Raw genomic sequence first — 13,241 nt, 5'->3', positions numbered from 1 at the left:
ATCGACACCCATCCGTAAAAAAAATGGATGGGCCGCTTCGATCCGATTCAAGAAACCTGCTTTGAGGCATACTCATTCATTATACCATCTAGGGTGGGTTTATAAGGAGTGTCTAAAGGTAGTCCAACTACCTATGTATCCTTAAACAATTTAAATTACTAGAGTGCCCTTATCCTCAGAAACCTAAAATCAAAAATCAAAATAAACTTTAAACTTAAACATCTTGGACTCCAATTCAATCAAGAAATTGATCAAGCAAAACAAACACTAATCGAAGTGAGCGATATTGGAGTGCAAAATCCAAATCTCAATTGCTCTTAGATGTATTTTAGAATGTATGTGTAGCAAACCCATCTTGTTTTTGATTGATTTTATTTTGTTTGATCGATAGAATATGATTTCAAAGATGAAATTAGGGTTTTCAGAAGATCAGTTCGGCTGATCTTGGAGTATCAATTTTGAGCTGAACCTAGTGTATGATTAGGAGAAACACTATGTTCGGCTAATGCGACTTTGCTAAATTTTGTTCGAATTAGCCGAACCTAAATTCGTCAGTTTCAGAGTGTAGTTCGGCTGACAACTTTTCAGCCGAACCTCTGTTTTTTTAAAAATATACCTAGGTTCGGCTGACATAGGTATATTTTCAAAAAACGGAGGTGCGGCTGAAAAGTTCTCAGCCGAACTGTTCATATGTTCAGTAGATCTGGGTTTTAAAAAATCATTTTTTTGACAGATTCAACAGATATAAAGAAATTAAACCTCGTATAGAAGTCTACCTCTGATTTGAATCACCCATTTTGGTCACTTCTAATCACTAAAATCTCAAAATTCAAAACCCAAGTTTTTTTTTCACTTCTTCTTCTTTTTCCTTTCAAAAATCCCAACTCTCTCACATAAATTTGATTTATCTACTAATTCACCACTAATAATTTAATTTTTAATCAATCCTTAAAATTCCTAGCTAGTCAAATCTAATCATAATCATTAACATTAATTATGTAAGGGTAGTTATGACATTATCAAAACAAATGGATAAAAGGTGATGTTGTTTTTTATTTAGTGACCCTATTTTGACATTATTTAGTATGCCTCAAAAGAATTCGGTATGCCTCAAAACAGGTTTCGAATTCAATCCCGAATGTTGACTCCTAAAATTCCATTAGATGCTCAGTCTAAATCCAAACATGATATGGGCCGGCCTGCTACTCAGTTACTCAAAAGGAGCCCTTTAGTCCATAACACTAGTTTAGCAAAGAAGCCTACGCTGACACACCAGGAAAAAATAATTTCCAACACAAACTTCGAGCTTCTTCTCTCAGGCAACCAAAAATGGCAGTAACAGGAACAACGGGATTAATTCTTAACTTGGTTTCAGCATCATGGGATACAAAGCCAATAAAAAGAATACCTAATCCAACCACTATCCCAAACCCTTCTGTCAAGAACCCTAAAGCAAAATCAACTACTATCAAGAAGAAGAGGGAACTGATTTCTACTTCAGAATTACTCAAATTAAACCATACAAACCCAACAAACACTAAAGGTACTTCCTTTTATGCATTGTGAAAAAAAGGTTCTCACTCTGTAGTGAGTTCTTGGTGTTGAATTTTGGTGTTTTGTTTTCAATAGTAGGGAAGGTAGATGAGTCGCATTTGGGTTGTGAAAGATGGTTGCCTTCTGCACCAGAAGTAAAGAAGCCTCGGTCTATTTATAATGCTGCATCTTTAGCATATCTTGGAGATTGCATTTATGAGGTAAAATGACTCTATTTTTTGTGAAGATAATGTTGAGTTTTTGTTTTCATATTGCTGTTATGTTGTTTGATGAATGGTTGATGAGTTGTGAATGTAGTGACTTGTGCTAGTATTGATGTCCGATGCACTTCGTTCAGCTATTCTTTTACGGAGATGAAGTGGTTTTGTACACCATGAGTTGTGGCTAAGTACATTGTTTGTGTTGGAAATTGCAGTTATATGCTCGTAGACACTTTTTATTCCCTCCTTTGACAGTTGAGGAATACAATGACCGCGTTATGGCTGTAGTGCGTTGCGAAGCTCAGGCATGTATTTATCTATCTGTAACATCTGTGCTCTATGTATGCCTGAATTTGGTTAAATCCTCAAATTTGATGTATCTCTGTGTATGGTTAGGGTGTACCGTCAAAGCATCATAAGGATAGTTACTAGACTTGATACTAACAGTTAATGTGAAACAAAAACCCTCAATATATTTAGGGCTCCAGTTTACTCAATGAAAGTTTTTGTTGTACAAATTGTTCTGCAGTTCTACGCCCTCTAGTATATGTCTATATTACTATACTAATAATGCAAGCCAAGTACCTGGAGTTTATTTTTCAATGCCTTAGCTTGTTATCCAAATTACATTGCTCCCATGTCTTAACATGATTTCCATTAACGAAGTAAGTCTATAAGAAATCCAACCAATAGAGATACTATTTTGTGTCTCCTCCGCTTACTTTGTCAGTTATGGACATTGGAAATCGCAGTTTGGGTATTAAGTAGTCTACTGTCTAGTAGTAGTATATAGTGATAACACAGATGCACATGCTAGCCACTGTTATCTTGTTTCAGTTGAGCACCCGAGTCCTTCCAAGAAGTCAAGTTTATTTCCTTTAAGAGTTGTACGAATTTTTACTGTTTAAATTAGTGATATACTACTAAGGAGAAATGACTTGGTTCAAAGACTTTCAAAAAATTACTGTCATGCCGTTACTTGGGGGATCAACTTTAGATTTTCTTCTAGTTTGTATCAGCCTTAAAATTGAGAGTCAAAAGGTTACAAACATCTGCGCGAGTTCTATAAAATTTGAATGTTTACAACTCTTTCACGTCTTTATCAGCGTTCAAACTCTATACTCTGACCAATTCTGAAATCATACAAGGAGCCTCTCAAAATTGAAGCATTTTATGAATTTTCTGTTGAACCAGATACCACTCCCACAATTATAGGAATTTATTTGATCGTGTTTATCACAAATTGTTTCATATGGCAAAGATCTTGTATTCCGAGTCGTGCATTGTACCATATGTATGTACCTCCAGCAAGAGAAGAATAAAACTGAGAGTACTACTATAAGCTCTTCTACAATTGGATGTTTTATTTGTAATATTATACAAGACATGGAGATTCTTAGAGGTTGCAACAACTTTTTGGGTTTTAAATTCGCTCCAAGAATAGGAAATCAGAGTGCTGATAAACTAGTAAAGGAAGCTAAACCATCTTCTTTGCACTAACCCTGGAGCTCCTATATGCCAAGTTTTTTATTATCTTTTTTAGGGATAGATTGTGTGTCTGCATAGAAACATAATGCTAGTATCGAATGTAATTTTTCTTCCAGTTTCTCTTGTTAATTCTGTGATTGATGGTACCTCGACTTCCGGGCATGGTATGCTAGGAAACTGACTATCTCTCGCAGTTTTCTTTTAGTCTTTTGTATTCCTGTTTCTTTCCAGTAGTAAAATCTTATTCACAAAAAAAAATACAAGACATGGTGCACAAGTATTCTATCTTACGATCCAACAGTAGATAAGATAGCCATGTAGAAGAAAGGAACTCAATATGTATGGAAGTCCCATATAGTTCAATATTTTTGTCCTGATTATTTTACCTGACACTCTGACAGTTGTTGTGTTTAATCATATCAAGAACATATTCTCTTCTTTTGTTCTGTTTAGGTTTTCAATTGACAACAAGCTGCACACTCTACGTATTATGTTAGCTGAGAAAGCCTCCACTGTTGTTGTCTTTTCAGTTTACCCTTTTCAAGACTTTGTTTGTACTTTGTGATTTATTGTTTCTGGTAAACTGTATTGAGTTTATTTTGTGTTCAGGATGCACTGCTCAAAAAACTTCTCTCCGATGACTTCTTATCAGTAGAAGAAAGGTTAGTACTTCAGTTGAGTTTTTAGCCTTCTCACTCTGGCTTGCTTTTTATAATATCACTTTTCTACGATTTTATAAGTTCTCCTAGTTGCAATTTGTCTTTTTCATTCTCCAAGTTTTAAATTTCTTTCTTTGCCGTAATTGGAAGCAAAATATTTTTTATTTGTCTTTGTTTGTGGTACCTATCTGGCTATGATTTTCTTTTTACCCACTGGTAATGTGGTGTCCCATGATCAAACCGCATATCATGGATGTGGTGGGGGTATTTTCCTATCTAATTGTAGGATAATTTTGTAACATCCCAACCCGTGGGAGTTTTATTTCTGCTAATACTTTTTTTTTTATTTTTTTTTGATGCTAAAGATGAGAATTTTTATTAACTTGAAATAGTAGAGTTGTCTAACAATAGTTGCGACTCAATGAAACCAGGGGGACTATCTAACCAAAGCCTGGTGACTCTAAACTTTCTGCTATGTTTAGCAAGGATATCAGCAGGTTTATTACATTTCCTTCGAACGAACAGGCATTCCCATCTATGAAAAAAACTAAGTTTGTCAATTGCATCTAGCAGAATAGACTCGCTTTCCCAGGATATCCGTTGAGCAGCATTGTTAATGTAGCCTTCAATACTTTGCAGATCCACCTCTACTACTATCTGTGAGATCTGCATTTCCATGCTCCAAATGACTGCATCATAGAAAGCTAGACATTCTGCTTGCTCCGAGCTCCTTATTCCTCCATAGCACTTGGAGTAGCATCCCCTCCATGTTCCTGCAAAATCACGTAAAATAAGACCAATGCCTGTTAGTCCTGTATTTGGGTCATAAGAAGCATCACAATTAACTTTGAGAAAAGGAGAAACAGGGGGTTTCCAAAGTCGTTCTATAGGCAAAGAGATTGGTTCTAGTGTATTGTGATTATAGTGCTTGCTGTAGAGATTCTCCAAATACAGAGAGAAACTCAAAGCCTTTTTAGCTACTGCGTGCGGTTCAATCTTCAAATTTTGAAAATTCACATCGCATCTTGTATTCCATATAGTCCATGAAACCACGATTGCCATCTGAAGCCAGTTGTTAGATGGGCACTGCTGTTGATTCTGCCTCATCCAACTATCAAACATAGTAACTATGTTATTATATACCCCAGATAGCACAGAAGAACCTCCTGGGATTAGCATCCATACAGCCCTTGAGAAAGGACAAGAGAATAACACATGCATCGTATTTTCGTCATGTTGATTGCAGAGAGGGCATCGCCTGTTGATGTAGTGACAATTCCTTGATAATCTTTCTTTTGTAGGCAGAATATCAAGTAAGCATTTCCAAAAGAAGTGCTTTATCCTTGGCCATATATTGATACAGTAAAAGTCCTTCCACCGAATGTTAGTGCCTTGTATAGTAAGAGAAACTTGCAGAGTGCCTAGACTGAGTTCATGCAGCTTGTTATAGACTGATTTCAGGTTAAGATTTCCATTTTTAGTTAGTTTCCATACTAACTTATCTTCAACAGAATTGGGTATTCACATACCCATTATCTGATCAGCAGTTTGCGCGTCAAAAAGGTATCGAACCAGATCACAACTCCATTGTCTTCTATCATGAAGCATGAGCTCTTGAACCCAAATATAGGATTCACTATCTGCGACTCCTTCTCTCCGTACTGGAGGATTGTCAAATTTTTATCTTGTTTCCCCTTCTCAATCGAGCTTTTCCATGTACAAAGTTGTGCATTGTTCCACGTTTTTCATTTGCCTTCTACCTATAGGGCTGGGTATGATTTTGTTCAAGTGTTCCATGACCAATCCCGCATATCATAGATGTGGGGGTATTTCGGATCAAGTAATAGTAGGGAAATTTCGAAACATCCCAACCCTTGGGAGTTTTATTCTGCCAATACTACTTACTAGTTAATAAACTGAATCACACTCATAAGTCATAATGTGTTGATCTGGGGTCTTTTTTTCCCCCAAATTTGAAAGCATATGATTTGATAGTACAATGAAATGTATGTTTATTTTGTTGCACTTTGAATAAGACTCTGTGTTCACTGTATGCAGGGATATCCTTCGATGGGGCAGAAATATTGACACTGGGAAAACAAAGACGACACGACGTGCTGGTGCAGCAGTGTATAACAGAGCTTCATCCCTTGAAACACTGGTGAGTTTCTAAATCCTTATTTGTGCTTATCAGGGAGCAACACACAGAAGAAATAAAAACACCATTCAGTGTCAACCTAAATGCTATATGAGCTGTTGATGTCCATATAAACCCTACCTCGCTCAAAGGTCAATAAACATCACTATTTTGCTTATTTCTAAAATGAATGGAAATGTAGCAAGGTTACTGCAGTGTGTCTTATAATAACTACAATTCATAGCAGTCCTGAATGAGTTAGGGTACAATCCAATTACCTGTTTGTGTTTACATTGTTTTTTTCTTACACTTGAGAAGTGGACTGTTATGGTGTTTAGCTTAATTACTTGGTGACAATAAATCTATCAAAGTAAACTCAGAAGACAAACTAATAGTTCGATTTTGGGAGTTAGAACATTCACAACTAGATATAGTCTAAGAGAGAATTGTGTTTTGTACGTCTTGTCTGAATTTATCGGGCACTTGCTTATAGTAAGAGCATCTCTAGTGGGACTATGGCCAGCCATACATGGCTAGTCCTGAAGACCTCTTTCTGAACATGTGAATCAAAATTCCTTTTTCTAAGTAAGACTTGGAGAAACCTATCTCCAGTCTGTTTGAAACTCAATTCGAAATCCTTATTACTAGTGGTTTGTTAAGGTAAATAGTACAAACTTGTTTCGATGTATTTGACATAATGGAAATGAAATATATCTTGTTCTGGAGGTTCCAGCCTCCGAAATTGGATTATCAGTTTTCTGTTTTCCTAGATCTTAGTTACATTTTATATTTGATGATAAATTGACTGTTAATCGCATTATTGATTTAATGATCTTAACATGGCCACACATTTGCTATCATGAGAAAAAAATCGTTTTCGTCGAGTATTCAAAACTGTTGTTCAAGCGTTGTTGGTTACATTTCTAGTAAAGGCTCCGAGAGTAACTGATATTTCAGACTTTTGTACAGTATTTTGGTATGAACTATCTTATTTAAGCGTTTATGATGTTCTGAAACTGATAAGACAACTTTGAGAAGCTTTTAAATTGGAAAGAGCTAGATGGTACATGAGCAAAATATTATTGATTGCCTGGAGGTCATCTCACTGACCTTAAATTTTTCTAGGTTGGTCATCTTTACCTGACGAACGCTGAACGATTAGAGGAAATTATGGTGAGGATCGGATTTACTACTGGTATTTCCACCCAATCTATTCTTTAACTAAGTATCTCTTTTTTCACCTTAAACTTGTTGTATATTTGGAGGCTCTTCAGATTTTGTCTGACCTTCACTTTAGCCTTAGGGACTGTAACTCAGACTAATCGACTGTAAATACGTTGATTGTAATTCAGTTAAGTTTTCTGGATCGACTTCAGGACTTGGGATATTGGTTGGTTCCAGTCGTTCCGCTGGAACGCTGCCAATTGTTTTTGGCACGTAACCTCGAACAAATCACAAGTAAAAGGTTCTGGTTTTGGAATCCTGATCAATATCCGAACCTTGAATTGTTGGAAATGCTAAGAACTGGATTTGGTTATTCTAATTAGGAGACGTTAACATCAAGAGAATGGTATTGGATATGGTGGGCTGAACAATTTTACACGCAACAAACACTTGTTGCATAAATCCGAAAAAGACCTACTTTTGCACAATGCAAATATATTGCTCGCGCTCATCTACTGTATATCAACCTTATCCTCTTTATAGATGTTTAGATTCAATAATTGTTGTTCATGATGTGGATAGTGATCTAATTTGCATAATTAACAGTTTCAAGTTGCATCAACATGAAATATGATAAGAAGCTTCTTGCCGGAGTTTATGATATTTAGTGATGCACTAGCATTTCCGTCTACACAACTTGTTACGTTGTGTACTTTTCATGGGCCCATCTCTGCTTTTCATGGGCCCATCACTTAGTCCTATCCTCGGAGCGCTTTCCAAATCAGGGAGTGAGAGGGTGAGAGTTCGTTTCCCACTGGTCGGAGTGTTAGCAGAACCCTGAGGATAGGACTTACTCAGGGGAAGAGGGACACATTCGACGGGTGGGGTTGGTGAAAGTGTGGAACTATTGAGGTTTTCTAGATTGATATTTGCTTGCTTCAACTGTGATGAGCTTAAAAGCTTATCTGACGACCAGAAACAGAAATAGTGTAAATCCTTTAGTTTTTTTTTTTTCTAGCTTTTAAAAATCATTGTGAGATTTAATTTTTGGCATATGTATGTCAAAAAATTACTTCCGATGAGATTTATAGCCTGTTCGGATAGTTGTTTTTCGACTTCCAAAAATCGTACAGGTAAAAATAAGTTTGCATGAACAACTTCAAAATAACTTGTAGAATCAAAAAAGTTAATTTCTTGTGAAGCGAAATTTTTTCTTTCGTCTTTTTAGGACTAACATCTAGTTCTGGTATCCAAATACCAGCTTAGTAATTACTCATTGACCAACAAGGCAGAACCGATGACATAGATGGGCCTTGTAGGGTATGGAAATAGGCAGTTAGAACAGTTGAGCCCATGGACCAACATTGGGTCCCAAAGACAACTAACAGAAAATTGACCTGACTAAAGAAGAAGTTGGGGAAGTGAGGTTGTTGATCCAAGGACTTTTTCTTCTTAGTAGTTATAAATCCATGAGATGAATGAGTAAAATGTTATGTATACCTAAACCAAATAAAAGTCTTGAAACTTAAAAAGATTGATGAGGTAGATACAGTAAAAGTAGTAGTATTGGTAGAAATGGTTGTTGAACAAAAACAAAGATTCAATCATGCTTTTCAATGTCAAGTTAGTTGGGCTTGAGGTGAAACAACAACCTAGCTAACTAACTAAGATTCTATTAATGCATTATTATCGTAGAGTGAATCATGCAGCTAGTGCATCACAGGATCAACTGGTTTGGTAATCTATTTCTCATGGAATTTGATAACCTCCATCTTATATTTAATTCATTGTAAACTCTTCTAAAGCGAATGTGAATACGGTAAGGTGAATAACTCAGTAGGTGTTACTGCTACCTCAACTCATGATCAAAGTGTTGTTATTTAATTGTTTGCATCTAATTTTTGGTTTTAGTGCACGGATTAAGGTACTAAGTATAGTTTACTCAAAATGTGATTTTTTTTCTCTTTTGTTTCAAAATCCTAATTAAAGAAGGATGGTGCACTTAAAGCGAAATTCAAATATAAAACCAGTAAACTAAAATTATTCTTTTTATATTTCTTCTTAATCAACCTCATTAGCTCAACTCGACTCATGTGTCAAACGCTGAAAAACATCGGTAACGACGACTACGACTTAAATTAAACAAGAAATTAAGAATAATAAACCAATTAGATTTACGTCCTTTTTTCTTCTTTTCTTATCAGGGGGTTGAAATTTTTGGAGTGGTTGTCAATATTATTATTGCTTGCAATTAACAAAATGCAAACTCACTGAAATTGACAGAAATGAAATTATTAAGGAAAATTAGTCAGTGATACAAAATAAGTAGGATAAGATGTTGAGAGGTTTGATAATGACATGGTTAGGGGAAAATAATGTTACTACGTAATAATACACTTATCCATAATTATTGAGTTTAATTGGGGGATTTAGCTAACTAATTGATTTTGATGGATTTCTGCCTCTGGTGAGAATCGGTGCTGTATCCAGTAGCCTGCTGCCTGTACCTATATTGATTATTTTTGGGACCAACCACCTAGATTGGTGGGTAGTTTTTAAGGTGTGTGTCCACCAAATTTGAAGGAGGCTTCAAACAGAAGAGATCAAATTCAAGACAAGTACATTTAATTTAAGTCTCTTCTTTTAGGGCAAAAAGAACCTCCGTTTGTCCGTCTCGGTTAGAAAATGTTTGTTGATTAATTAATTTAATTATAGAAATCATGTGAAAAAAATAAGATACCACTCTATCAAAAGAAATTTCAAATTTCGAACTTTCTTTTCTGAAAATATCTCTGGTGGTCGTTGACCATAAAAATCAGATTTCGCAGGAATAAAATTTTCACAATCAATTTAAAATCATATTCCGAATAAGTTTTATAGAAGATTATATATAAATATTCAGAATGCAAAAAACTGTGATAATTGTAACAGTCTAAATATCATTTTTCAAATTGTTTGGTTGATCAACAACACCAAACAACACGAAGGTTTTGTTCTCCAAACTTGGGTTCCTTTCCCATGATTAGTACAAAATCCAACCAAAAACTGAAATCTTAATTAATCAATAAACTAGTAACTTAAAGGTCATCTTTGTCCTAGTTGTTAACATTGTCGTCTTTGTTGTGGTTGTGAACACATTATCTGCATCATGCTCCGTTTATTGGACGCTGAACGATCACTTAAAAATTTAGGTGGAGATTCGGAGGCATAAATCAATTATCATTTGACTAATATGGCCGATCTATAACTGCAAAGGAAAGTAAAAAGTGAAGTAAAATTTCATTTTATCTTATATACATTAAGTTGGTGTGAAAGAGGTGTGTAGCTACTTGGCTGCCAGCAGCCTCCTCATGAAATCATGAATTTAGGTTGGTAGCGGCTGCAAGACATAGAAAATTCAAAGACAAATAAAAAATTAAGGTAAAGTAAAAGGTTGTAATAATTCATAATCTAACAATGTAACTACACTGGTAACACTATTATTGGATTTCACCTAAAAAAATAAAGTTGGAGAGAATTTTGAATGAAAGTGAAGTGATTTTGAAGTTTAAGAATGTTTTGTATATGGCACAGAACACATGAAACCATCATATATATATATATATATATGATGTGAGATAAAGCAAGCAACGGACGAAATCCTGGAAAACTTACCAATGATTCTAGATTGACGGGATATAACCCTGAGTTCTTAGCATTGAGATAGGAAATGACAGGAGTAGATCCTACCATCTTGTTTAGTGACGATTTTAGGTAATGCAGGGTAAAATGAAGCTGGAATGAGTACATTAACCGGTTGTATGGGGCGGTGGAACAGTGGAACGATGGCATGCGCTAGCTGAAGTTGCTATTGTGGATAATATTATGGAATGGGTGGTGAGTGGGAATTCAGACAACCTAGGCCGGTCATATCCATGCGGAATGACTGACGGATAGGATGAAGGAGAAAATCATCCTTTTTATTGCCGCCCCACCCAGACAATCCCTTGTCGGACTTTAAATTCAAATCAGCACATCATTCATTCGCCAAACCGCTTTCTCGGGAGTTTGATTGGACAATCAGTACTGTATAACGAGAGAGTGCACAGCAAATCTAAGGACATGATTGAAGTACATCAACCAACAACAATAGTAAGGTGACAGTTTTAGCCTTTTAGCATCGGTACTCGTTTCAAAAACATGAAAGTACTGTAATAGAGTGATGGTTGATGCATGCACGGTTTCATGCAAACACAAATTATTCTTAAGCGAAAAAATCTAATATAATAGAGATAAATCTGACTTGAACAGATACGAAACTTGAATGATCAGTGTTTCAGATGCTCACAATCACATCGCCATACATAGTAATGTGAATGAGGTAGCAGGCATTTTTTTTTCATCAATCGGATTCATTTGGGACCGATCAAAAACTCTAGAAAATATTTGGATATGCCTAGAATGCTGCTAGTCTTATGTGTCCTCAAATAACAAGATAAGAAGTTATTTTAATGGTCCACCAAAATAAAAACCCTCTCTTCTACCCTACAAAATTATAATATTATCTTCAAAAAATGCACATAAAAAAAAATCTAAAGACCCTAAAGCAACCAACATCATTTCTCTCTTCGTATGAACCAAAAGGTGCCGTATTATGTGAATGAAATATCTATGTTGCATGCATATAAGCAAGGAACTCAAAAATTGTCTCGTCCTAGAAAAAGAACCTAAAAAAGGGGTCCCACATGGTTTATGAAGCTGATTTGGCATTCTAATCTAAGGTTTTTGATTGACCTTCAAATCTTTTAGGGGATAGTGTGATTGAGAAATGTACTAATTGTAGGTCCAGTCTGATCCAATCAAGTCCCAACTTGGACCAGAAAATTGAATTTATCTAATCTTGATGATGACGATGAAGAGGAAGAGGAGGAGGAGGAGGAGTTTGAAAGTGGTGGTTATAGGTACCAATCCTAAATATAGATGATGGATTCATAACCATATTTTAGTGTCGAGCTAAGGATTAGTTATGGCGAAACAATGACTTGTGTGACTGAATTTCATGGTTATCCGAGCAAAGCGTCACACACGTCTATTTTTAAACGATAGGGACGGTTTAGCATAGCATGGCCTTTATGCGCATGTTGCCCGATAGTTTTTTTTTTTTTTGGATGGTTTAGCAATTAGCATGGTCTTTATTATGCACAAAATTGATTAAAAAGATCAAAATCAACAATTTTTGGGTGAAATGGACAGTTAGATTTTGATACTGTTTAAATGGCCAAAAATATAAAAATAGGCAGGATGTAACCGATTTCATCGTGCCTATTTCTAAATATTTTTTCTTATTTTTAATTTAAACATGATGTATCCAGTTTCATCCTTACTATTTTTTTTTTTGGCCATTTCACTCAAACTGTTTTTTACCCGTCCATTTGAACCGTGATTTAAAAATATTTGGACAAATAACCCATTTTCCGTTTATCATGTGCATGTCGTCCAATGATTTTTCGAGTATCCACATAGTGGATGATTTTTTTTTTGTGCACGTCCGGACACATATTTACGAACGATATATTTCATTCTTTTTACGATTCATTTGGCTGAAACACACAGCCTATGTCACTTTGGCAAAAAAGTGAAAACCCCGTGTTCTTCACGTATATGATTTTCGTTATTAATATTATATTTGTATAGATAAAGAATTATGTGCTGACGAGTTTTGAATGGCTTCAGTGTTATGCAGTGTCATCTGCCTATATATTTATCATTCATCATAAAAAGAGTAACTTGCCAACTTTTGATGATATTGTCTTCCGAGGCATACATCCATCCACGATCCAGCGATGCATCCATATTTATGAGTGTTTTATCGAGATAAAATGCAACTTACACGCAAAAATTGGCCATTACGATAAGAACGACACAAAATAAAGGTACAGTGGCTCTTTCTTTTTCCCTCGAAAAAGTAGATGTTGATTAGTTAACCGATCGGGAAAAAGGAAAGTTTTAGAACAACTTGTTTAACAGATATTCGTGGAGGTATATGCTTTGTCTTTCTCT

The 13,241-nt window shown here is 35.5% G+C and overlaps 1 protein-coding gene across 4 annotated transcripts; it reads left to right on the top strand.

The window, feature by feature from the left end:
• Positions 1–1,268: 1,268 nt before the first annotated feature.
• On the top strand, positions 1,269–7,777 carry LOC113347871. Of its 4 annotated transcripts, none has more exons than XM_026591553.1 (7): positions 1,269–1,543; positions 1,633–1,754; positions 1,970–2,059; positions 3,852–3,904; positions 5,960–6,062; positions 7,164–7,233; positions 7,391–7,777. In XM_026591553.1, the coding sequence occupies exons 1-7, from the start codon at positions 1,330–1,332 to the stop codon at positions 7,477–7,479; spliced, it is 741 nt and encodes a 246-aa protein (XP_026447338.1). In that variant the 5' UTR covers positions 1,269–1,329; the 3' UTR covers positions 7,480–7,777. The 4 variants fall into 4 exon arrangements, with proteins under 4 accessions (XP_026447338.1, XP_026447337.1, XP_026447339.1 ...); XM_026591552.1 differs by having other exon boundaries at positions 1,630–1,754; positions 7,391–7,769; XM_026591554.1 differs by having other exon boundaries at positions 1,630–1,754; positions 7,415–7,768.
• The last annotated feature ends 5,464 nt before the right edge of the window (positions 7,778–13,241 follow it).

This window comes from Papaver somniferum, chromosome 2 (genome assembly GCF_003573695.1).
Source record: "Papaver somniferum cultivar HN1 chromosome 2, ASM357369v1, whole genome shotgun sequence".
Lineage (NCBI taxonomy): Eukaryota > Viridiplantae > Streptophyta > Magnoliopsida > Ranunculales > Papaveraceae > Papaver > Papaver somniferum.
This window is presented reverse-complemented; position numbering and strand designations above follow the sequence as displayed.

Excerpts from the sequence above, each read along its gene's own strand:
- LOC113347871 (XM_026591552.1), top strand. The coding sequence starts at position 1,330 with ATGGCAGTAACAGGAACAACGGGATTAATTCTTAACTTGGTTTCAGCA. Across the intron at positions 1,544-1,629 it reads AAACCCAACAAACACTAAAG|TAGGGAAGGTAGATGAGTCG; the intron begins GTACTTCCTTTT and ends TGTTTTCAATAG. Across the intron at positions 2,060-3,851 it reads TAGTGCGTTGCGAAGCTCAG|GATGCACTGCTCAAAAAACT; the intron begins GCATGTATTTAT and ends TTTTGTGTTCAG.